The 21800-nt window shown below is 55.2% G+C and overlaps 1 protein-coding gene across 2 annotated transcripts; it reads right to left on the bottom strand.

The window, feature by feature from the left end:
* Positions 1-1009: 1009 nt before the first annotated feature.
* Positions 1010-19214, bottom strand: SLC31A2 (solute carrier family 31 member 2). 2 transcript variants are annotated; one of them, XM_075905814.1, is made up of 4 exons: positions 19082-19214; positions 6547-6613; positions 3647-3836; positions 1010-2102 (listed from the first exon to the last, which is right to left on the bottom strand). In XM_075905814.1, the coding sequence occupies exons 1-4, from the start codon at positions 19085-19087 to the stop codon at positions 1934-1936; spliced, it is 432 nt and encodes a 143-aa protein (XP_075761929.1). In that variant the 5' UTR covers positions 19088-19214; the 3' UTR covers positions 1010-1933. The 2 variants fall into 2 exon arrangements, with proteins under 2 accessions (XP_075761929.1, XP_075761928.1); XM_075905813.1 differs by lacking the exon at positions 19082-19214 and adding an exon at positions 7411-16246.
* Positions 19215-21800: the final 2586 nt, after the last annotated feature.

Here is a 21800-nt window from a genome sequence, read left to right as displayed (position 1 = left end):
AAGTGGCTTTGTAGTCCAGGTGCATTTTCTGGCCCTGCTGTGCTAGGTGCAGTACACAGCCATTAGGACAGTCCCTACCCCCCAAAGTGTGCAGTGTGTATGCCATGGGGTTGGGAGAGAGGAGGAGGCAGTGTCCCCGTGCTACAGATAGAGAAGTGAGGCATAGAAAGACCAGGGCTCTACAAACTGAATCCACATCTCCCGAGTCGGCTTGTGGCTTAACCAGACCATCTCTCCTTTATTGTCAGTAAAAATGCTGCCTTCTGGGTCACCCCACGGGATGGCAGGAGCCTAGAATTGAGTTGTAATGAGGGTAATTGGCCAGGGTGACCTCCCTGGTGGTGCTTTCTGGCAGGCTAATGTCCGAGCACTTTCCAAAGCAGGGTATTTCCATTCTGCAGAGCCATGAACAGCTTTGCCCCAAGTCCATGCAGCCAGTTGGACGGAAGACCCAGTGCAAGCCCTGGTCTCTTAGCTGTAAGAGAGACCATCCTTTTGTTCTGTCTGTACAGCCCCAAGCACAATGGATTGCTGCTCTATGAACAGGGAGAGCCCTGCCAATCTGCGGCTACCCACCGTAAATCCCGGGGTATCTGCGAGTAGCCGCCTACGCAGAGGTGACTGCAGATAACCGCGGCTCGTTTTTGCAAGGAGGGATGTGGCCGTGGATACAGATTTTGTATCGAGAATCTTGCAAATGTGCGCACGGCCAAGGGCATCCACGGATCGTTTTGGGGGCTGCCGGTGCATGTCTACAAATGGGGCTCCCGCCTGCCTCAGTTGTCGCAGCTGAATCAAAGCTGGGGCATTATGGCTAACAGGTAGGCAATTGCTTTAACAGAGCTTACGCTTGGCTGCAGCCCTTGCAGCTTTGTGAGCCGTTCCCTGCCAGGGGAGAAGGGCTGTCCTTCGGGGAGCCGAAGTTTTGATCAGCTCCATCTATTTACACGTCCTCTTTCAGACCCGTGTAAGCCAGCTCTGGTCCTGCTACCAGGCGCACACACAGAAGTAGCCAAGCAATCAGGAGAGCTTTATTAAAACCGGCCCAGCCGGGTCTGGGAAACACACCAGCCCCCGGTTTCCAAAGCAAACGAGCCACTTCATGGGCAAGACTCTCAAATCAACTGACTTGCTTCTTTCGGCTCCAGATGTGTGTGGGGGCGGGGCCGAGCTGTGTCTCCGCCCTGCGCTATCCAGCCGGACAGCTGGTGCTGAGGGGAACACGGAAGGCACAGTGCAAGGGGAGAGTCCAGCATGAGCCTCTTGAGGTTTGTTTTCCTCCTGCCCACAAGCAGCAGGGAGAAGCGGACAAAGCAGGCAGGGAGCCCAGCCAGAAACACGAACAAGCTGGGAGGGAGGGTGAAATAACCCCCAATCCGTCCCCGCACGCTCCCCTCCCTCTGGCCCCTGCTAATGGACGCCCAGCCTGCAGTGCGTCCGCTTGCTCTGTCCCCAGCCCCGAGTCCCCCCGACAGCCGGGAAAGGCTCCTGGGATTCCTGAGTGAGAAGTGTGTGTGTGGGGGGGGGGGGGTTTGAAGTCATTGGTGAGCGCGCGTCTTGGGAGGTGCGGGTGCAGGCAGCTGCAGGGCGGAGGCGCCTCCTCTGCCCAGCCTGGTTTGGCATGGTTCAGTGCCTCGGGGGACCCGCCCCTGCTTGGTGAGGGCCGCCTGGCAGGAACGCTCCAGAAACGATCTTCAAAATGGAGAGCTGTAGAGAAGTGGCGGCCACAGTGAGGGGAAGAAACTCCCCCTCGGAGGGGGGGATAGGGAGAGCCCCCCAGCGCCTGGGGATGATTCTCCCACCAGACCCAGTCCTGCGTGAGCCTGGTCGCCAGTGGCGCCTCCTTCGACGTCCTGCCACTGCAGATGTCGCCCTCTTTGTCTCGGCCGCGCCCTGGAAGGCCACGGTGCCTCTATCTCACACGGTGGCGTCTCTATCGCGTGTGCAGCACTGGGTAGACCAAGTAGTAACCCAGGGTGGAGCCCACGATCACCCCCAGGAAGATCCAAGCGTTGTAGGACATCACCACCAGCATCACCAGGTAACCGATCACCACCTGGGCCACGTGGAGCAGGGTCTGGCTAACGTGGTACAGAAACCACCTGCCCGGAGAAGAAAAGTGGAGTCACCATTGGGGCGAGCAAGCCTTGCGTGTTAGCACTGTCCCCCCAGGCCTCTGAGTGGGTCCCCCGCAGGAGGGCAGCCCCAGCCAATGGCTGAGGGCCAAAGAGCCCGGAGTGCATTGTGGGTGTAACATGAAGTGAGGTTAATTGATGTGGGCACGGTGCTGCCTCCGGGTCTGTGGGCTGCACCCCCCTGCTGTGCAATCGCCGCTCCCAGCCGGCGCCGAGCTGGCTGGATTCCCCCGGCGCGGGTGTGTCGACGGGGCTGTTTTGGCTGGGCTGAGTGGCTGAGGCAGGCTGGTCCCTCCCAGGGAGCCCCCATTCCCTGTGGGCCCGGCCCGTGTGCGCTACGCGCCGTACACACAGAACTGAGGGCGGTCACCGACCCAGCTTACAGGCCGGGCACACATTTTTGCAGCGGGGCCACATCCCTGATTTTGTTAGTGGCTGTGGGCTCGCGCTGTTCCCTGGAAAGGCGGGGCCTCAGCCAGAAGGGGCGGGGCCTCAGGTGGGAGGGGTGGTTTCCTCTGGGCACCATGTGCCCCCAGTGGGGGGAGAAGGAGGCTTCACACACTGCCCTGCCCCCAGGTCAATCCGTCCGGCGCCTAGAGGAATCGCCAGCCGTTTTGAGCAGCGAATGACCTTGGGCACGCCCCTGCACCTGGGGCTTGTTGGCCTGGGGGCAGAGGGGCAGCAGGGTGGGCCATGGGCTGGATCAAATGGCTTGGAGGGCCGTATCTGCCCCCCCCCGGTCGCAGACAAGAGGGCAGCAGGATACAGACGGAGGGAGAAGCCCACAGACACAACAGGACCTTCAGCACCATGCGAGGCAGTGAGCTCAGCCCGCTGCCAACGCTGTGCAGGCTACAAGACCAAAATGACCCCGTGTTGGAGCCTGTCCCCATCCCTGTCCCCTCCACGAGCGTCCTCCTCTCAGGCCGGTTTGTAGCTGAAACTTCACCCCGCCCCAACTGGGAAATGCAAAGCGGGACGGTATGAGAGTTTCCCTGGCGTTGTCACCCGCCTTTCCTGTGTGTTTGGCTTTCTGGGCCTTTGCGAAATCAGGGGGCGGTGGTGGCTGGATTAACTCTGAACTAAGTGTTCCCTCTTCTGCAGACGGGCTGCGACTTGCCGCTGCTCTCTGAACCCTTTCCAGGCCGGGATTACGTCTGGCCCTAACGTGGTGAAATTCTCTGCCTTGTGCCCTGCTGTGGGGCTCCGGCGGCAATTCGAAAGGGCCCAGGGTTCTGGCCAGCGCTGTGGCTGCAGTAGAGGCAGGGGTCCAGAGCCCCATAGTGACTGTCCCCTTTGCCTGGCCGCCCCCGCCCCGTCTTCCCCATGCACCCCAGCCGCTCTTCGGGCATGCATAGGAAGCCTTCCCAGGTCTCTCGCACCGTCCCAACACAGCTGGTCGGGGCGGATCCAAGGGGGCAGTTCCGCTGGGCCCAGCCAGCCAATGCGGTTCCAGGCCCTTTGCCAGCACCCTGTGCCCCCCCCCCCGCCTCCTGCTGGGCCTGGGGTACCTTTTGGAGCTGGGGTTCTGCTGCCCCAGGTTTGAGTTGACAGACCCGCTGTCGGGCGGCCCGAGTGACTCCTGGCTGAGGCTGGTGGGGAGGGCCAGCAGCGTCTGGCGCAGCAGTTTGCTCTTGCTGATCTTGATGGCCTCGTACAGCACCGCCAGCAGCAGCACCACCAGCACCGAAAGCACCATCCCTGCAAGGCAAACGCCACGCCGCGGGCCAGAGCCATCACGCCAGAGCCCGGCTGCCCCTGCCACGGGCGCGCCACTTCTGTCGCCTTTGCCCTGCCCTTATTCTTCTCCTCGGTCCCCAGGCTGCCGAGCTCCATGCCAGGGATGCTTCTAGGGCCATCGGCCTCTACCCACCCCACCGAGGCTGCCCCATCTGCCCATCCCAGCTGGGGCCAGAGCCTCTTCCACGGGACAGACACGTGGCACCAAGTTCTTCCTGAGCCCCACGTTCCAGAACGGCTCCCCCGGCCTGCTCCTAGCATTGCTGAGTGGCAGCTGGCTGGGGTGGGATTCGCTGCCTGGGCCGCCCGCAGCAGAGCACGTCGCTGCACGTTCTCCGGGCATCTCCTCGGTCCCGCCCAAGCGGCGACCAAACCGGTACTCCCCCCCGTGCGGTGGCAACGCGGAGGCTGAGTCTCAGCACCCTCTTCGGCCAGGCCTTTCTGCAGCTCTGATGGGCGTGGCCCTCGGGGTGGGGGATGGGAGAGGTAGAACGATGGACAAAGCTGGTGTGTGACCGATAACTGCTCTGTCCCCCTACGTGGCTCCCCCTGGCTGCCCCAGCCTGCTCCTGGCCCACGCTGGAGCACAGGTGGCCAGCTATGGAAGGCATGGACAGAGTATGGCCCGCAGGCCGCAACTGGCCTGCCGAGGCAGCGGGGAGCCCCAGGCAGGCTCCCCTGCTTGCCACGTGCACCCTGCAGGAATGCGGCTGGTGGGTTTCCTTTCTGTTTCAAAACTGGAGGGGAGGGCGAAGCTTCAGGAGCTGCCCTGCCTCCAGCCCAATCCCATAGGCTGGTTTCTGGCTAAAAATTAGCCAATGGGAGCTGTTTGTTTGAATAACAGGCAGCCAAGAAGAACCACACTCCTCCTCCTCCGCTCAGTTATTCGCTGAAGCACATGGCCAGGCTGGCTGGCTGCGAAACGTTTCAAGCTCTGCAGGCAGGCAGCCTGCCTCTGGCACCCCAGTCCCTCCCTGCCCCAACTCTCTGCCTCCCCCCACTCAACATACCCAAACCCTCCGTCCCCCTGTGGCACTCATACCCCCTCCAGATCTGCACCCCAATCTCCTGCCCCAGATCGCAATCCCCTCCTACCCTAGGTCACATCCCAAACCCCTGCACTCCAGTCCTCTGCCCTAGGTCACAACCGCCTCCGTCACCCAAACTCCCTCCCCCTTTGCACCCCAATCCCTTACCCCAAGCTCCCTTCTGCACCCAACCTCCATCCCAGACCCCTCATCTCCTCCATTCATATCATTGAAGCATGCGGCCCTCGACCACTTTCCAAAACCTTGGAGTGGCCCCCAATCAAAGATTATTGCCCACCCCCGAGCTATGGTAACTTGTTCCTAGCAACTGTGCCCCAGGCATCAGTCCCTGCTGAGCCGTCCCGTGGACAATCTTTCAGCGGCTTGAGATGTGGCAGTTCGGGGGAGGCGTGGAATTTCACGGGGAGAGCCCAGGGCTATAACAGGGTAGGCGGGAGCCCCCAGAAAACCGGAGTGGGGCTGGGGCAGGCAGCATGTGTAGAGTTCTGGAGGATGGAGAACCATGTTCTCCGTTGGAGTTTTCTGTGCAGGCAAGTGCCTGTTTTCATAGTCCTGGATTTGGTGTCGATTGCTACAGTGATTACCGTATTTTAGCAAATATAACCTGAGGGTTATATTCGTTTTTACAAACCCCGCACCCCACCCCCCTGCAGGCTATACTCGTGCATAGGGTATAATATAGTTGGGTTTTTTACTCACCTGCACAGGAACCGGGGAGTGAGCACTTCCCTGCCCAGAGGCTGGTCCGGGGAGGTGAGTGCCCGCAGGAACCGGGGCTGTGAGTCTAATTCCCCCCCCCCCCCCCCCATCGCCCTCCCCTCCACCGGCACCGTAAAGTAGCAAATCTACCCCTGGCACAGTTTGAAAGAAAAGTATACCCCACAGGATATACTATTGTGTGGGGTATACGAGACATTTTTTTACTCAAATAGCAAAAACCATGGGGTATATTCCGGTGTGGGGTATATTCGGGTGTGGGGTATATTCGCTAAAATACGGTAAGCTGAATAGCCTCTCGTATTCCCTCCTCTATCACCCAACCAGCACAGAGTATGGCCTCTGCTAGAGTAAACCCTAACACACCACTTCACTGATAACCGCACATACCCCGCTGCTCTCTCAGGACACGTCTACACTAGGAAATAATTTTGAAATAACGAAAATCGATTTAATAACTCCTGAAATAACGAAATCGATCTAGTGTGTCCATATTATGGGGAACCCTCAAAATGAGTCTGAGACAGGCTCTGTTGATGTGAATGCTCTACTTTGGCTTAGCCCCCCAGGAAGCACTGGGAGTAATTAGTTCAAATTACTCTGGGGAGTCGTTATTTAAAAATAGCAGCACTGGAGCGTCCACATGCCTGCTTTTTTTTTTTTAAATGAAATGAGCGTTATTCCTCAAGGAAAGCAGGCATGCAGCTTTTGAAATAACCTGCCCATTTTTTCAGAACAGGCTTGGTAGTGAGGCTGCTTTCTGCTTATTAACTCAACCTGAGCGGGGTTATTTTGAAATAACTCCCTAACTAGACCAGGTCTCAGGCTCGGTGGAGAGTACAAATGACGGTGGTATAAGTTAGGGGGCTCTGGCGTGCGAATAATCCACAGATTCTGGTTCTTACCTGCTGGGCTGTGGACATTCCAGAAGTCAAACAAAAGCACCACCTTGTCTGAGAAGAAGAAATGCATCTGGAAGAGACCAAAGGCAAAAGTTAGAAACTGGACTGGGGTGGAATATAAATACAGCTGCCCCATCTCCTACCAGCCGATGCCAGATTTCCAGCTGTGGAGACAGACCCATGATCGCTAATCACAGCCTCTGAGAGAGAGTGCCTGCCGCTTCTAAGGAATGTCGATTGTTCTTTATAAAAGTGGGTTTATTGTTGATGAACAAGTGCCAGGCTGTCTCAGGGCCTGTTTGTGTAGCCACAGGGAATGGGGAGAGCATTCCTAGTACACAGACTAGGGGAAACCAGCTGTCTGAGCAAACCAGTGACAGGCACGGCAAGCTCCGGCAATATTTTGGGAGCTCAAGTTGAAATAGCTTTGGCATAGGTTGTGTTACAAATGCAACGTGTGTGTGGTGTGGGGTTGTGTATAACTTCTGGGGGGAGGGGAGACATGGCCAATGTAAACTCTGGGAAGTGTTTGGAGTGTCAAAGGGTGATTTTTCACAATGGGCCAGACCAGGCCGTGCCGTCGGCTGGGACGAGGCAGGCGTCCTGTTACCTGGAGGGAAGGGAATGTTGATTTCCCCCTCCAGCCCCAAGCTGTCCGGTTGTGGTCTGCGAAGGACCCAGTCCCAGGCTCTGCAGCTCAGAGCTGAAGAAGGGACCTGCAGTGAGCTTGGGGGGGGGGGAAGAGGAGAGGAACTCCCTGCTGGTGTGTATACTCTCATTGTCACCAAGCTAGCCCGGGTATGTGCGGCCACAAAGGGCAGCGTGGGGCGTGGCGGTGCAGCTGAGCCGGGCCGAGAACACACCCACCGCTTTCAGGCAGCGCTCACGGGCGGAGCAAAAGCCGTGTCGAGCTTGTGAGTTCATCTGCCAGAGCCCGTGTGGGAGCTGGGGGCAGCTCTCTGATAAGCTTATCAGCGGCCATGTGCATCCTTTGGTTGTCTTGGTGTGTTCTCTGTGATGCTTTCCTGTGGGCTTGCTTGCAGCTTGCAGTTCTGGCAGTTGCACTGTTGAAAGACTCTGAGGAGAAAGCAAAGCCAGCCTGTCTAGGCAGCCGGTCTTGCTGGGAACTCGCAGCCAATGCAGGGAGCTGTGGAGGCTGGGCTGGAGGAGCAAGCCACAGGCTTCTGACAGAGAGGTGAGGGCTGGGACCCGGCAGCCTTGCGGGGGTGGAGATGAGGTCTTTTTGGACCATGGAGGGGGGAAACAGATGCAGTTTCAAGGACTAATAGAAGGAGCCACTGTGAGGGCTCTATTTAGGCAGCTGAGGTATGTGTGTGCCCCCCTGTTACCATGGCATGTGAGCGCCTCACAATCTTTGTTCCTGGGAGGTGCCGGTATCCCTATTTTACAGATAGGAACAGAGACTAAGTGACATGCCCATGGCCCTGCAGGAAGTCTGTAGCAGAATGGGGAACTGAGTCTAGGTCTCCCAAGTCCTGACCACTGGGCCATCCTTCCCCTTGAGACAGGAAGGATGGCGCAGCCTCCATAGGCCACCCAATCCTTGGAAGGGCAGTGGGGACACCCACGAGAGTGGGGCTTGTGATGCGGACGCCACCTGGGCTGAGACCAGCAACTCAAGTCCTAGGCCACCCATGTGTGTTTTAAAGAGCTGGCCGTGATTTGTGCAATGGCCTTTCCGTCTGGCTCTGCGCAGGCTCTGCCCAGCGGCTCTCCGCTCCTCATGGGGGTAGGGAGGGTCCAGCACAGGCTGCTGCATCGCCTGTTGCGTTTCAGTAACAGCTGCAGTCTGTGGTGGGACGTGCAATCCCTCATGGACCAGGTCTCTCTGGGCTGGTTTCTCCCAGCTGTTCGTGTCAGCTGCTGTTCAGAGTCTTCTCCTTCCCCCGGTTGTGCAGGCTTCGGCGGAAGGGCTGTGGAGCGTCTCCTCCTCCAGCACGGGCTCCGGCCCAAACAGCACAATGGCAGCTTGCAGTTTGCACAGGGCCAATGTCTAGGGGCCAGTTGTGCAAATTGAATGGCCCCATCTGTAGCTGTACAGGAAGGGGGGGAACTCCCTGCTGCAGGAGGGCACTCCCAGGATGCCACCCGCCGCCGCCCTTCCTTCCGCTCTAGCTGAAGCGCCATAGGGTCCTTCCTGGAAGATCTACTGAATCCTAGAATCCCAGGACTGGCAGAGGCCTCAGTCAGGAATCATCGAGTCCAGCCCCCTGCCCGAGGCAGGACCAACCCAACTCAATCATCCCAGCCAGGGCTTTGTCAAGCCGGGACTTAAAACCCTCTAGGGATGGAGATTCCACCCCCTCCTTAGGGAACCCAGCCCAGTGCTTCACCCCCTCCTAGGGAAATAGTTCTTCCTAATCTCTTACCTTGACCTCCCCCACTGCAACTTGAGCCCATTGCTCCTTGTTCTGCCATCTGCACCCCTGAGCCCAGCCTCTCTCCATCCTCTTTGGAACCCCCCTCAGGGGGTGGAGTGTGTCTCCTGGGTGGCCTGCCCCTGCCCTCTCCCTGGCGTGTGCTGTTCAGGTCCCCAGAGGCGGGCCTGGAATTGGCTTCTGCTGCCTCCTGCCCACTTGCGAGGCAGATTTTCTGCCGCCTGGCGGGGGTTGGTCCAGACGTTTGGTTTGAAATAACGTGCTGGGTGGCCTAGCCCTGGGGGCTGCAAACCTCCCTCGCTGCAGAATAATCAGTTGGGCCCAGGGCTCCCCATGGGCACCCCCAGGGAAGCTGAACCCTGGTCTGGAGTGGCCCCCTCTGGTGGGGCTGGTGGCTTCTTTCTGAGGCTACCAACGGCGGACTCGCGTATGAGGGTGGGTCGCAGGAGGTGGCTACTTGTGTGATCTACACCCCTCCATCTCCCACGATGCTAAGGATTGTGGCTTGGAGCCGGTGTCACCCGCACACCTCGGGTGGTTCGCTGGCCCAGGCAATGGCACTTAGACCGCTTGCAGCAAGAGGTAAGAACAAGGGAGCTCTACAGCCTAAGCTGAGTGCTAGCTGGCTTTATAGCACAGGCTGTAGCAGCTCCTACGCTAAGCCCCAGGTTCAAATCTGCCCAGTGCCAGTGACACCAGTGCATTGCATGTCTCTGTATCCTGTTTCCTGACCCCAATCTGGTCCCTCCTGCTCCGCCCAGCCCCTCATACTTCCCTTTCTCTGTCTCTTTAGCTCAGGGCAGGCACTTCTGCTTTGGTAAAGTCTCTTCCCCAGGATTATGCCAGGGAGACGGTTCCACTAGCAACAAGCAGCGACCTCCTCGGCGCGCTGAGCCAACAGCTGAGTTCCAACCCTCTTGGAACGGCCTGCCCTTGCTGAACCCAGCTGAAGGGCTCTCCCCAGAGTTGCCTCGGGGCAGCTCCCCTGAGCGCTGGGTCTTCACGGCAAAGGACAAACGGTTTGCTCCGGTTCTGTTTGGTTCAGCTCCACCCGCTGAGAGGAGAAGCTGCCCGGCAGAAAGCCCCAGACCAGGCAGACCAGAATCAGGGGCTGCTGGTTTGGGAATGCTGAGCTCAGACACCTCCCCGAACCAGCCCCAAGTTGCTTGGCAGGTTAGACGTAGGGAGTGTGGCACACAATGCGACGGGAATAAAGCCGCACAGGATCCTGCCGGGGGAAGCCGTCGTGGGCTGCATTTTATCAGCAAATGGAAGCACGGAGAGGTTAGAGAACCTGGCTGTGCTTCCAAGGCGAGTTAAGAATGGGATCCAGGAGTCCTGACTCTTCCCTGGTTCTTACAAATCATTAGCCCCAGTTTACATGTGGGGAAACCGAGGCCCAGAGTAGTGGCCTGACTTGCCCATGTGACTAGCTCACTTTTGGGATAGCACAGAGAGCGTGATCCCGAATGGAGCCCGGGCTCCTGGCTGCAGCACCCTCAGCCACAGGCCCTCGGTTTGAGTAGCCATGCCAGGAGCCACCTGAGATTTGCCAGGGAGCGGCGGAGCTCATGGCAGCGAGGAGCAGGCCGTGTGGCTGGGGCGGCTGGAAAGCCCGGGGGAGTGCCAGCAATCGGCTCCGTGGGGCTCAGGCAGTTTCACTTCTCCTTGGCGCAGTGCCAGTGCCGTGAGCTGCCTTTGGGACAGTGGCGCGCTCCGCGCCGGTTCCCTTTGCGCTGTAGCATACGGGATGTTTCCCACCGTGGTGCTTTCCTGTGGGGGCAGGACGTGGCGGCTAGAAAATCCACCAGGCCAGGGCCGTCTGTAGGAGTCGCGCGGCTCTACACAGCATTGTTACACGGGGGCCCTGACGCCTGCCCGCTGGAGGGAGGATTTCTAGAGCGGTGATTTTATAATCTTCAGCAACGCGCTCCTGAACTGCTTGGAGACCACTTTTAAACCAAGGCCCTGCCGACTAACACTGCAAAGTCAGGCCGGGACAGCAGAGACCCGGGGTCGGCGCCTTTCCCAAGTGGCCTGCCCAAGATTTGCCACTCTCCCGGGAGGGGGGTTGCCACTGCGCACCCCATGTCACTCACTGATTCTGGCTCCTAGCAGGAAACTCACTCCTGGACGGGAGGCAGGGAGAGGAGAATCAGCCCCAGAGAAGCGGCCAGAGCATGGGGGGAAGGAGGTTTGGGCAAGGCCTTGCTCTTGCCTTTCCCCTGGCAGGAATCAGCCACACGGGAGACCATGGGGAGGTGCGTTCGCACCCTTTGCACCCCCCGGCGTACGGGTCTGCACTTGGTCTCCTGCCCTGGGCTCCGCTCTGGCTTTTCCTATTGGGAGGGGAGGAGCAGTGCGTGCACGCTTCCCCACAAGCCGGAAGCGGAGCCTCGGGGCTCCCCCCCCAATTCCCCCACAGGAACCCGGCGCTGGCTCCAATCTTGAGGGGGACACGATGCTAGCTCAGCAGCACCGGCTCCCCATTGGGGGGGGGGGCGTTCTTTGCGTGTACCACACAAAATCCTCTCGTGTGCCGCTTACGGCCCGCATGCCAGATGTTGCCATAGAGACCGTGGGTTGGCACGTGCCCATCCGATGGCTTCATTGCCAGGTGAGCGGCCTTCCCAGGTTCCGTGACTGCTAACAGCTCTGCCAGGCTTTTCCAGGTGGAAGTGAACTAGACCCTCTCCGGAGGAAGCAGCGCCGCAGCACACGGCTAGGAGGCGGCGGGTGGGTGGGAGCTAAGCCCCAGCAGCCCCCCTACAGCTGCGTGCTGTATTCTGCCTATGGGTAAGGACAGCCCTGCTCCGAGCGTTGCCAGATCCCTCCGAAAGCACCGTTCGGTGTAGAGGGGAGAGGGGCGAGGTACCAAAGTGCTGGAAAAAGGGGTGGGGTGGGCGGCTCTTTCTAAGCCAATGCACCCTTGCCTGGCGTTCCTGTCACCAAGGCAGGAGCGTTCCAGGGTTCTGCCCTGCAATGTGCATCTCAGTAGTGCCCCCCCCCCCCATGCTGGTCTGAGGCCGAGAGGATGTGAAAGGGGCTTTTCCAATAAACTGCCTCAAGCAAGCTAGTTTAAGTGGATGGAAAACGCTGGCTTAGCGTGAATCCAGCAGGCTGTGGAGGCTGCACCCTGTTGGAAAAAGCACCTTCCTTCCTAGTCTGGATCGGGGGTCTCCGACTCACGGCCTGAGGGCTGTCTGCGGACCGGAGCGTTTCCTCAGTCCAGCCGACATGGGGGATGTGTGTGCGCCAGTACCTGCCCCCCAAACCTGCCACTTCCCGCCATCATCCCACACTCCCCTCCCATGACGCCCCACCCCTGAGGGGGGATTCCTGGGGGTGGGTGGGTCTGATATGGGGCAGCAGCAGTGGTCAGGGGTCCCCCACCCCCTGGCACTTCCACACAGCGGCGGGAGCCAGGGGGTGTGCGGGGGCCCCGACAGCTACTGCCGCCCTGCACCAGGCCCCCCAGTAACCCCAAGGCCACGTCCCTCTGGGGTCAGGGTGCAGTGGGAGGAAGGGGGCGGGGCTTGAGTACCGGCACATCCCCCCTCCTTCCTCCGGTCTCCCGGGCCGGATTGCGATTATGCTCTGCACGCAGATGGCCTGTGGCTCAGGGTTCAAGAGCCCTGGTCGGCCCCGAGCCTGAGGTGCAGCAGGGTCAGGGAGTGGACGTACTTCCAACCCAGCCTGTGCCAGGAGGAATTCGGAAGGGCCTGCGAGGGGGATGGTGCAGGCCAGTCAGGTGCCGCTTGAGGCCTTTTGCAAAGCAGCTCTGCGGTTAGAGCACACGCAGAGAAGCTGCAGACTCTTCCCTCGCTGCCCCTTGCTCTGGCCGCAGGACTTGGGCCAATTGTTTCCTCCAAGCCAGCAAGTCCCTTCCCCGGAGCACGTTTCTCCAGCCACGCACACGACTTTCCGGCTGAGCAGCACAGGCACCGTTCTGGGAAGAGCCCTCTCTTCTGCGCGGTATGTTCCTGCATTTCACTCCGAGCTGATCCTCTGGGCGCTGCTACCAGTGACACTAAGGGTCCCTTCCTAGTCCCAGCCTGGGTCCTCTGAGGCCTATTTTACAAAACTAGTGCTACGTCCTGAAGCATGCAGCTTTCATCGGGTTGCAGCTGCACCCGGACTACGGGCACCTATCTTGCATGGTGCACTGAACCTCCTACACACACGGCCCCAGAATTGCTTGGATTCATCTTCCTTTGGGTTTGGCTTTGCTGAAGGGGTAAAAAAAGTCATTTGCTCAGATGACCCTGGAGAACGGGGCCAGATTTTTCCTTGGCACATTTAGACAGCGTTAACCTTCGACCTCCTTCCTCATGGCTGAACTCCCCTTGTTACACCAGTTACAAGTGTTTGTGTGGGGCCAGGAAGGACTACAGTTTGGGGCAATACTTGGGCTACACCAAGGCTGTAGACACCTTGTTCCTTGTCGCCATTAGCCTTTTAAATGGCGACAGCTAAAAATGCATCTTTCTGCAGTCAAGGCCTGGCCTTTGCTTTTTTAATTACATGCCACCCCCAACTGCAACGTTTGTTAATGGCAAGTGCAAACGACGCATTTTGCACAGTAATTTCCAGGATGCTTCTGAAGCGACCTGCCTGGGCTAGAAATATTGCCTAATAGATGTATGTATTCATCCAGTACACAGGATCTAATTACATGCTTAGTCAGGGCATTGTACAAAGCATATTATCACATGTAATTGGTTCATTCTTCTGAATTTCCTTTGGCAGCAGATTTATAATCATAGTGTTTAAATGAGACTATATCAGGACTTGGCATACTTCACCCATCAATTTGAGGCCTTTCATTGTGCTGGGAGCATTTTTTCCCCCTTTGCAAAAGGGAAAATGGGCATGTAGAAATATTCAGTGACTCAGCCAGGATCTGAACCCAGATCCCAGTACTCCATCCAGGACAGGTTGAACCTCTCTAATCTGGCACCAATGCCGAACCATGGGAAGTCAATTTTGTAGCGAGTGGGACTCTTATTTTGCTGAGGCGAATAAAATGGAACAGCCCGTGCAATACTGCTTAATACTGCATGACTGAACTGATACACCCTCTATAAGCCTACGCCTAGCTAAGGCTGATCGGCTCGCTTCATAACAAAGTGTTAGTCTTACACAATGTTACCGTATTGGCACAAGGCAACAAGAAGAAAAGGAAAAGGACCCAGGCTTACGTTTAGCAGCATTCTCAGCACTGAGTCCGGCTCTTAGGAGATGTTTAGGGGTAAATTAGAGCTAAATAACAGCACAGGGCTGGCAGCTATAAGCAAACTTTACGGGACTGCAGGAAACTTGGCCACACCCATGATAAGTGGACATCCCGCTAACTAAAATCATGGCGGGCCACGGATGTTGCTGGACCAGAGACTGCCGGACTAGGGAGCTTCCACCTGTCATTACATTTGCCACCTTCAGATGCACAATGAGAAACTGGCTCTCCCCAACTGAGGAGGAAATGCTCCAAGTGTGAGGACAGGGGTCAGCTCCCTGGGCCAAGTCTTCCTGGAACCTTTACTATGCAAGGATGCTGGGGGCTGGTCCACCCCCAACCCAAGGGAGAAGGATGTCCTAACAGGCAGCCAGGTCGCTGGTGAGCCCTATGGACTGTTCCTGCTATCCCGATAGCAGGGTTTAGGAATGCCCTGCCAAGATTCCGTCCTGAAAGCTGGGGCTCTTCTAGGTGTGGCTATGCCTGCTGGGTTGTCCCCCCTGCATTGGCTGGATTTCCCAGGTGCCTCTGTGGCTGCTTTGTGGTTCCTTCACGGTGGCTATTGTGCTGTGAAGACATGGGTCTGTTTAGTTGGGACTTGGGTCTGTTTAGTCTGCAGAAGCAAAGAGTGAGGGGGGATTTGAGAGCAGCCTTCAACTTCCTGAAGGGAGGTTCCAAAGAGGATGGAGAGAGGCTGTTCTCAGTGGTGACAGATGGCAGAACAAGGAGCAATGGTCTCAAGTTGTGGTGGGAGAGGTCCAGGTTGGATATTAGGAAAAACTATTTCCCTAGGAGGGTGGTGAAGCACTGGAATGGGTTCCCTAGGGAAGTAGTGGAGTCTCCATCCCTAGAGGTGTTTAAGTCTCGGCTTGACAAAGCCCTGGCCGGGTTGATTTAGTTGGAATTGGTCCTGCCCTAGAGGTCTCGTCCAGTTCTATGATTCTATGAAAATCAATTTAAAATCAGTTTAGTTTCACCAGTCGAATGCACACACTTAAGCCAGTTTAAGCCTCGCCAATTTAAGCTAAACCAGCTTTAAGCAAAGTTTCAACCTGTGGAAGCAATTTAAAAAGAAGTACTGTGTTTTCTACTCTAGGCGTGGCACCCCAGAGCCCAAAGCCAAAAGCCTGACCAAAGCAATGGTCAGTCGCCTCACTTTCCCACTCCTCACACCCACAGAAGTGTGTTACACCCATCGATACGGAAGTCAGTCCTGTTTACAAGTCATCGCCTTAATTGTAATGAAAACCCTCAGCCAAATCACATGGAGAAAAAGGAACTAGAAAAACATTTTCCTATGTAGCAATTCTCTTAGGGGAAATGCCCACATTATGGTAAAGGGGGTTTAAGGTCAATGTGTCAGCTTTTAAATAATAATACTTTGCATTTACATGGCAGCTTTCAGCTGGGGATCCCAAAGAACTTTAAAGCAATTAAGATGTTATCATTCCTTTTTTTTACCGCTGGGTCAGTGAACAGAAGTTAAATGACTTGCCAAAGGTCAAGCCACAAAGTCAGCAGAAAGACCTAGAAATAATCCCGATTGTCATCCTCCTGCTCTAATGTTATTTAAAAACAAAACGCTCCAGTGGCTGTCAAACAGATTTTAGATACATTGTGTTTATCTCATGGATCTCATTTCAAAACAGTGTGGAGGCAGCACGGTGCGGTGGACAGGGATCTTGTCTGTGAGTCAAAAACCTGAGTCCTAACCTTAATCACTGACCACCAAAGTGATTTGGGGCAAGTTGTCATTGTTCAGTGCCTCAGTTTTCCCATCTGTAAAATGGGGCTAACCATGGTGTGTCTTGGTTTTCTGAAGCATTGTGAGAACCAGGGATGAAAAGTGCGATAGAAGAGCAAGGACAATGATTAAAACACATTGTAACATGATGTCATAGGAGGTGAGGCATTGGGCTAAAGTAATAACCTGCTACCTCAAACTGCTGTTGAAGGACTACATTAGATTTCAGGTAGATGGAGGTAATCCTAAAGCCCAAAAGCTTCGCTAGCTATGGGGAAAAGAATGCGGAGACCTGTAGCACCTTGGGGTATGTCTACACTACACCGCTAGTTCGAACTAGCGGGGGTAATGTAGTCATCCGCAGTTGCAAATGAAGCCCGGGATTTGAATTTCCCGGGCTTCATTTGCATGAAGCCGGCCGGCGCCATTTTTAAATGCCGGCTAGTTCGGACCCCATGCCGCGCGGCTACACGCGGCACGGAGTAGCTAGTTCGGATTAGGCTTCCTAATCCGAACTAGCTGTACCGGGTTCGAACTAGCTGGCATTTAAAAATGGCGCCGGCTGGCTTCATGCAAATGAAGCCCGGGAAATTCAAATCCCGGGCTTCATTTGCAACTGCGGATGACTACATTACCCCCGCTAGTTCGAACTAGCGGGGTAGTGTAGACATACCCTTGGAGACTAACAGATTTATTAGGGCATCAGCTGTCGTGGGATAAACCCACTTCATCCGATGAGCTGGAGTGGAAGTTACAGAAGGGTGAGTCACTGACCTATACTGGCCCAGGTCCTCAAAGGTAGTTAGGTGCCTAACTCCCACTGGACTATGGTAGGTAAACATCTGTGGTTGCTAGAAATGAGCCTGAAAACAAAACTCTGGATCCAAACACCCCCTGACAGCTGGGGAAATCAGACTAGATTTTGGATTTGAACTTAGGCAGCTTGTGTTGGGGTAACAGGTGCTGTGGGGAGAGGGGGTGCAGGGAGGGCCACCCGGAGGGCTGGGAAGTGCAACCCCATTTAGCAATTAATTGTTGGTGGAGGCAAAGGGAGCAACGCACTTCCCAAGTGCTATCATGAGTCACTTTTCGTTCCTCTTTTTTCAAGCTCTGCATCTGATCATCACCTTGTATTCGCTCCACTCGTGGTCTATGGATTAAATGATCAGACAGCTGAACTGTGCCTCAGTAAGCTAATACATCTGATGATCCACTTCACTAATTAAAATTAAATTTTAATGCACTTCATTTCTTAGGGAGAATGTTGAACTGTGGCATCCAGAACAGCTCTGCAAACAGATATACCAGCCAGAAGCATCCAACAAAGTGGGTCTTTGCCCATGAAAGCTGATGTCCAACAAAATGTGTTAGTCTTTAAGGTGCCACAGGACTCCTTGTTATTTTTACTGGCGATTGGGAGTCTTTACAACTTCAGTGGCCTCTGGATAAGGGCGGGAGTCAGATTCTCACAAACATGAGGAAAAGTAGCAATAATTAAAAAGAACAAATTCTATTACTGGAAGTGACTCAGAATGTCAGTGTTTTTCTGTGAGAAGTGTCAGAAGCCCCAAGACTAATTTCTAATTCGATTAGACACTCGGTTGAATGCAGGGGAAAATCCTGAAGATGTACATAACTTTAGTTTAGATCCTTATCTTCCAACTTCAGTGATTCTGTTACTGTGTCCTAACCAGGAAAGCTGATCATTTGCTAAAATGCTGTCCAGTGCACACCAGGAGTGCTTTCCTGGAATAGAAATACCAGGATACTGTCCTGGCACAAAACTCCTGGTTTACATGTAGATATAGCAAAGCTGGGCTTTGTACCAGTACAGTGAAACTTTCTTCCTGTAAGGACAGCCAAACACTGGAATAGGCTTCCAAGGGAGATTTGGGAACCAATGTCACTGGAGGATTTTGAGAAAAGGTTAGACAAACATCTGTCAGGAATGGTCTCATTTCATTATACCTGGTCCTGTCTCAGTGCAGCAGGTTGGACTACGTGATCTCTTGAGGTCCTTTCCAGCATTACACTTTTCTGATTCTGGTACCCTAAAATCACCCTGCCTGAGCAAAACAAGCGACGCCAGCCAAAATGTAGCTTTGTCAGCAGAGGGGCTTTTGCTAGCTTACCTATGTTGGTTAGGGATCACGTCTTTCCACCCTGACTGGCATAGTTCGTGGGCAGAACTCTGTATGTAGGTGGGTCTAGCCTAAATCAACCTTTGGAAAAAGGTGGGGAGGAGTAGAAAGAACACTGCAAGTGGCAAATGGCAAAAGTTTTCATCAGAAAAATGAAAATGTTGAGGAAATCCGTGATCTTTGGCCAAAACGGCCCAACATCATCAACTTATCTCGGACTTTAAAAAACGTTGACCTCCCCCCCACACCCTTGATCTGTGGTTCTCAAACTAGCTGCTTTAGATCAGTGGTTAGTCTGAGTTATGCTCAACCATGGTTAGATTGGCCGAGTACCTCTCATAGAAAGGGCCGCTGGAGCACAGAGGTGGAGAGAAGCAAAGTGAGGTGGAGAAGACAGAACAGCTGGGAGCTGCAAGCAACTGCGCTAGGGGCTGTACTTCTACAATCCCAGACTCCAGGCAGAGCCATTGACTACCATGCCTACAAAATGGGGCTGGGGGTAGTAGACGTTACCAAGTACCCCGCCCTCTCCATCAAAGGGGATTTATTTCCATCAGTCTGTCTGCTGAGCACGGTCCTCAGGCAATTACTTCTTGCAACGGTGCAGCTGCAGGCCAAGGGGGACGATTGAGAAGATAATTTTTAGCTTAATGTGGCCCTCTGAGATGTGACATTTTCCAGTCAGAAAGCTCAACCCCCAGAGCCCTCCCCTCCATTGGGTGGGAGCAGGGGAAACATTCACTTGAGCAGGGACTCACTGCCTCGTGCTGTCCCTAAGAAAGTTACTGTATCCACCACATCCTGCACTGCCCCTGGATAAATGGGCAGATCACAGCAGAGCCACCTCTGTGCAAAATGTAACCCTTCCCATGGGCAGCCCCCTGCGTTCGGGTTGTTAACGAAATGCCCCGAATGTGTCAGTTACACTTGAAGGGAAGCCCGGTGTGTATCCGCTGACTCCAACCTGTAGTTTACAGTCCCGGCAGATTTACAACCCTCCGATCGGAAATGTACTTACTTGCATCGTGCTGGCGTCTTTATGTCTCCTGTGCTGTGTCACAAACCCAGAAAGGGAGGGAGTTTGTAAAGTGAGCCCGACCCCGAGGTACAATTGCTGCGCTTCAGGAAACTCAGCACTTTGGTAAATTGCGGTGGGTGTTTCAATATAGGTCACTTGCAAAGCTAGAGAAAAAAAAATCACATGGCTCGTACAGGATCCTGGGAGTTGTAGTGCAGTGTGTGTCCTACTCTAGAAGGAATCCTGGGAGATTTGTGTATGGGGAGAAAACCCTTTTTTTAGCCCCTTTGTGCGTTCCAGAAGCAGTTTAAACTATTTTCATTACCAATTTAATGAATGGGGATAGACTTTGTTTGACTCCCCTTTGGAGCTTTTGCAACTTGACTGACATCTTTTTTTCTTTTTGAAGGGGGAAACTAATGCCTTGCTGTTGCCCTGCAGATCTCACAGTCCTTTGTGCTATCCGGATCTCCATTTTACAGAAGCAGAAACTGACAAGGCTGCGTCTAGACTGGCAAGTTTTCCTGCAAAAGCATTTGCTTTTGCGCAAAAACTTGCCAGATGTCTACACTGGCCGCTTGATTTTGGGCAAAAGCACTGACGTTCTACTGTCCGAAATCAGTGCTTCTTGCGCAAATGCTTTGATGTTCCCGTTCGGGCAAAATCCCTTTTCCAGAAGTGTTTTTGCGCAAGAGGGCCAGTGTAGACAGCTAAAAACTGTTTTACGCAAAAAAGCCCCGATGGTGAAAATGGCAATCGGGTCTTTCTTGTGCAAAACCGCATCTAGATTGGCACGGACGCTTTTTCGCAAAAAGTGCTTTTGCGGAAAAGCATCCGTGCCAATCTAGATGCTCTTTTCCGCAAATGCTTTTAACGGAAAAACTTTTCCATTAAAAGCATTTGCAGAAAATCATGCCCGTCTAGACATAGCCACAAGTGATTATCCTGTAGTAGGTCACGGGGCGGTAGGGCAACCCTGTCTGTTCCAAGTCTGGCAGCAGCATCTGGGACTATAGGCTCTTAGGAGATGTAGCTCTGTCTATGGGACCCACGGGTTTGTATATTTATTTATTTTGCCTTTTGCATGAACTCCTGTGGGGAAAATGTGCACAGCAAAGACCAGGAGTAGTTTCCACCTGAGAATATGCATTGTTCTGTTTAGGAGCAGCCCCCTTGGGGCGATCCTGTAAACGCAGGTGCTCACACAGTAGAACCTCAGCATTACAAACACCTCGGGAAAGGAGGGTCTTTGTAACTCTGAAATGTTCATAACTGAACAAAACGTTATGATTCTTTCCACACTTCACAGTGGAACATTGACGTAATCCAGTTTTGAAACTTTCCTGTGCAGGAGACAAGTGTTGCTGTATTAGGGTGACCGTATTTTCCCAAAGGAAAAAATAAGACATCCCAGGGGCCAGATCAGGATCCCTTGCTTTCCCCAGAAGCAGGACGGCCTGACCCCACTTTTGCCAGCCTCTGTGGGGCCAGCCCAACCGGAACTGCTCTTCTGAGCCCTCTCCCCACGTGGGGCTGGTGTTGCAGGGACTCTTGTACATTTCAAAGTTGGAACGTTGCCACTGCACCCCTGCCCCCTCCCACGCAGCTGGAGGCAACCGTCTCCCCCCAGCACCTCCTTTGCTTCTCCCTCCCCTTGCTGCCTCTTTCCGATAGAGGCAGCAAGAGGAGGGGGCAGCGACTAGTCGACTAGTGTGTCGACTATCCGAGAGGCTTTTGCTTATCAGATAGTTGACTGGTCAATTAGTTGCTTATTTGGGATGGCCATCTCAGGCCCTGTGCTTTGGGTGTCCTTGTGGCAGCTGCCTCAACCAGGCTGTGGACAGAACCCACAGAGCCCAGGGTAGCCCAGGGGATTACCTGGGGAGCCTGATGCAGGATGGGATTGTGACGTAGTGGGGGGGAACTTGCTAACTCACTGGCCACTGTCTGTAGCACCACCGAGCAAGACAGGCGATGAGTCACTATGCAAAGAGGGTGTCTCAACCTGTCCCACCAGCTAACCCCCATGGAGAGGAACAAAGGAAGGTGGGATGCTGCCCTGGCTGGGGGGCAGGGCTGGAGGAGAGTTAGTTTAGTTTCTGTCTGGGAGGATGGAGGAAGCAGCCGCAACAACAGGCTGGGGGGTTTAGAAGCTGAGACCCCCCCCCCCATCTCAAGGGGGGCTGAGGCATCCTAGGCCTGCCCTGTAACCAGATGACATCTGTGCTGTGCTGTATCCTGGAGAAGCAATAAACCAATAAACTCCACTGGCTGGTGGAGTCTGTTCGTGCCGTTTCGGGGGTGCAGGAGGCGGGGGACCCCCAACGCGCCGTCACAGGGATGAAAGGGAGTTGGAGGGGACAGAGCCGGGGCAAGTCTTGGGGATAGGCGTGGGGCAGGGTAGGGGTGGAGCAGAAGTAGGGTGGGGCCTGCAGAGGGGGGATTATCCCAGATCCCCACCCCACTAGGTCCAGCCTTGGAGGGAGGCGCACAGGGGCTGCAGGCGGGGAGCCGAGCACCCCGGGCCCATGCAACTCATCCCCTGGGCGCTCTGCTCCCAGCCACGTGCGGCAGCGCCAGGCACCAGGCAGCTGGCTCGGGGTAGCCCGGGGGGGGGGTGCACCGCCCCCTGGACCCCCACTCGTTGATTGCTAAACGAGGAGCCCCCCCCCCCTCTGGGCGACCCTCCCAGCGCCCCCTCCCCGCACGCGCTGCGCAG

The sequence above is a fragment of the Pelodiscus sinensis genome, chromosome 22 (assembly GCF_049634645.1).
Source record: "Pelodiscus sinensis isolate JC-2024 chromosome 22, ASM4963464v1, whole genome shotgun sequence".
In the NCBI taxonomy this organism is placed as follows: domain Eukaryota; kingdom Metazoa; phylum Chordata; order Testudines; family Trionychidae; genus Pelodiscus; species Pelodiscus sinensis.
Note: the sequence above shows the minus strand (reverse complement) of the source record. Positions and strands in the feature narration are given on the sequence as shown.